The sequence below is a fragment of the Ictalurus furcatus genome, chromosome 14 (assembly GCF_023375685.1).
Source record: "Ictalurus furcatus strain D&B chromosome 14, Billie_1.0, whole genome shotgun sequence".
Lineage (NCBI taxonomy): Eukaryota > Metazoa > Chordata > Actinopteri > Siluriformes > Ictaluridae > Ictalurus > Ictalurus furcatus.
This window is the reverse complement of record NC_071268.1, coordinates 30483715-30487033: the sequence shown is the minus strand read 5'-3', so window position 1 is coordinate 30487033 and position 3319 is coordinate 30483715. Positions and strand designations below refer to the sequence as shown.

At 41.8% G+C, this 3319-nt stretch overlaps 1 gene segment (V, D, J or C); it reads left to right on the top strand.

The window, feature by feature from the left end:
* The first annotated feature begins 1552 nt into the window (after window positions 1–1552).
* Window positions 1553–2550, top strand: LOC128618293 (immunoglobulin kappa variable 6-21-like). The segment is given in 2 exon segments: window positions 1553–1750; window positions 1857–2550. Coding segments are annotated over 2 exon segments (408 nt in total).
* The last annotated feature ends 769 nt before the right edge of the window (window positions 2551–3319 follow it).

Sequence of the window (3319 nt, the reverse complement as noted above, 5' to 3'; positions counted from 1 at the left end):
TGAAGCACAACACACAGCACTGAATCTACAGCTAAACACACTCTCTCATCACACTGATAATGACTATTAACTCTAATAAAAGAACACACAATGTCCAAAATGAAGCTTTATTTCAGCAGAGCAAAACTACAGGAAGAGCAACAGGACAGTGAAGAGAGTAAAGACAGAAATGTCAGCATTGTGTAGAATTGAAACTCTATTGTAGATGGATGTGTAAGCAGCTCAGTGTTCAATTCTATCTTGGAGCTGTTAGACTTCACACTGGCTCTTTCTGAACGTGACCGGATGATCGACGTTGTCATGGGAGACCTTACAGACAAACTCCTCCCCCTTTTCCCAGAGCGCTTTGCTGAGGGTCAGGGTGCTGCTGCGTGTGTACCCGTCCTTCTTCTGTTCTTCGGCGCTGGTCAGAACCCCGTTCTTCACCTCTGAGCCGTCCACTGTCCAGCTCACCAGCGCCCCCTGTGGAGAGTAGGCAGACAGCAGGCAGAGCAGCGAGGCCGATCCCTCAGACAGCTGCAGAGAGGAGGGAGGGAGCAGAGACACGGAGGGCTTCACCGTGGGACCGGCTGGAGACCACAAACACACAATAAACACACATTTACACACGCTTACACAACATTTACTCATCACTGCTGATTCACATTACTGCAGTTCAGTAGAAACATCTGGAAACTTCGATGACCTTCAGCAGCATCTATAAACTCTACCCATAGACATAAAAACAGAACCTAACTCTAAATGAACAGAGACACATGGGGGGCTTCAATTCGGGAGCAGTTTCAGAATCAGAATCGGCTTTATTGCCGAGCGTGCTCACACATACAAGGAATTTGTCTGGAGAAACATCAGTCCATTTGGTTTAAAGTCCACTAACAAACAAAGAGAACATGTGGAAGCCATCAGCTTTAACTCCACACCATAATCCATCTTCTTTCTGATGTAGTGTTCACCCAGTTCTATTCAGTACTGTAACTGCATCCAGTAGTCACACTGTATTCCAACACTGAAACACTCAGTGAGTGTATTCTGTAAATGTTCTGAACTCCAACAGAGACAAAACCGGAAACTCTGCAGCAGCACAAACGTGTTCCAGCAGCAGCAGAACATTTACTAGTTACTCTTTACATCGTGGACCGAGCAGAACTTTGATCAGATTTATTCTGGTGTTGATACTCAATGAAAAAGAATCACTAGACGCTGAACTCAAGGTGAATTTAAACAGCACAAACATCTGGATTTATTCTCTCACTTTTAACGATGAAATATAATCATTACAATCAACACAAACAAATAAATGTATTTAAGATACTGTTTTTTTACACAATAACCTTCATAACAAACATTTAAAATGATTCATTTTCAACTTTTCTAAAGTTTGTTCAATAATCAAATTAATAATAAAAATGAATTCATGAATTTATTCCATTTTAAATAAAGAAGAGAGACTTACTGACGATGAGTTTGGTTCCTCCACCGAAAGTGATCCACAGTGATACATTCTAATGAAGCCGTCGTACAAAAACCTCTGTTACACTACAGTGACCACACACACACACACACACACACACACACACACACACACACACAGTTGTGGTGTTTGCATATGTGTGCTGTGTCAGTGCTGCACACACTTTAAGAGCTGTAGTGCTGATCAGAGTGTGTTCAGTCCTTTCAGAGCCACTGACACGCAGCACAATGATGATGGTACTGATTCTACTGCTGGGGACACTGGGACTCCTCGCTCACCGTGAGACTCTCTCTTTACTTTTATTATTCATACACATCATCACATCACTCTCACACTCATTACTACATTTGTTGACATTATTTTAACTCTGCATACTTTTCTTTAGAGTCCTTTGGGGAAATCGTCCTGACTCAGTCTCCAGGATCTCAGTCTGTTTCTCCAGGACAATCTGTTACTCTCACCTGTACATCCAGTCAGTACATTTATGATGACCTCCAGTGGTACCTGCAGAAACCTGGAGAAGCTCCTAAACTCCTGATCTATTATGATGATTCACGCTATACTGGGGTTCCAGATCGTTTCAGTGGCAGTGGATCTGACAGAGAATTTAGTCTAAAAATCTCTGGAGTTCAACCTGAAGATGCAGGAGATTATTACTGTCAGCAGAGTGAGACAACTCCGTACACACAGTGTTATAGCGCCGTACAAAAACCTCCCTCAGCTGTAGAGGAAGTGCTCTGACTCAGAAACACACACTGATCCGAGAACAGCTGCAGAGCTGCTAAAGCTGCACTCCACTGAACATCATCAAACGTGTTGATGTTTAAAACATAATCATTCCTGAAAAGCAGAAAACTCTTCATCAGCTGTTCCTTCTGTGATGAAAAATCAGCTGATGTGTGTAATGGTATATGATGATTTCCACCTTCTGCTAAGAGGAGCAGTGTCTACTCCACACTACTGTAACACACAATGTAGTGCAGGATCTTTCAATAAGACTCAACATTCATTTCTATATTATTCTCTATTTCAATATTCATTTTCTCATCATCTGTAAAGTTTAACCACCAAACAGTCTCCTTTTCTACCCCATAGAAATAAAACTGTATTGAACTGAACACCTTAAACACACATGACCTGAGTTCCTGCTGAAGGAAAAAATCACCACAATAGAACATAAAGCTTCATTTGACTGAAGCTAAATGTGAAGGCAGTTTGATGCAGGTCTACGTGATGATGTAATGACTGTATTTTTGGTGTCGTTTAAAACATCTGTGCCTAGAAAGCTCTTGCTTCCTTTCCCCTGATTATATTCTGAGCTAAAAGAGCAGACGATCAGCTCCTGTCAGAGCACCTGGCTGATAAAAGATCAATCTACTTAGGAAGAAAATAATAAAAAGCTTACGTCATTGCAGATCCATAAATCCAGCTGTACACTGCAGAGAATAGGAATATTGAAAGGAATATTGTGCTGTTGTTGTGATTGTTCATTTCTGAAACGTTTTGTTCCTATTTTCTGACTGAATTCTGGAGTTTATTTTCAGGACTCACCAGAAGATTCTGCTAACATCAGCATCCTTCCTGAAGCACGTGGCTCTGAGAAGATTGCACATGTACAGTCGGCCATGTTAGATGTTAGCAGTCCAAGAGGTTCCTGCCAGTATCTGCTCTGAAGGTGAAGAGTGGAGGACCAGGACGACCCCACTAACAAATCAAAAGCAGGTCATTAACTTGGTGGAGGACTTTCATTCTACTGGCCCACTCACCTCAGAATTCAGTGGAGCTCAATTCAAAGCAGAGATGGAATCTGTTCTAGATAATAATACACTGCTTTTGTCCTTTGAGTCT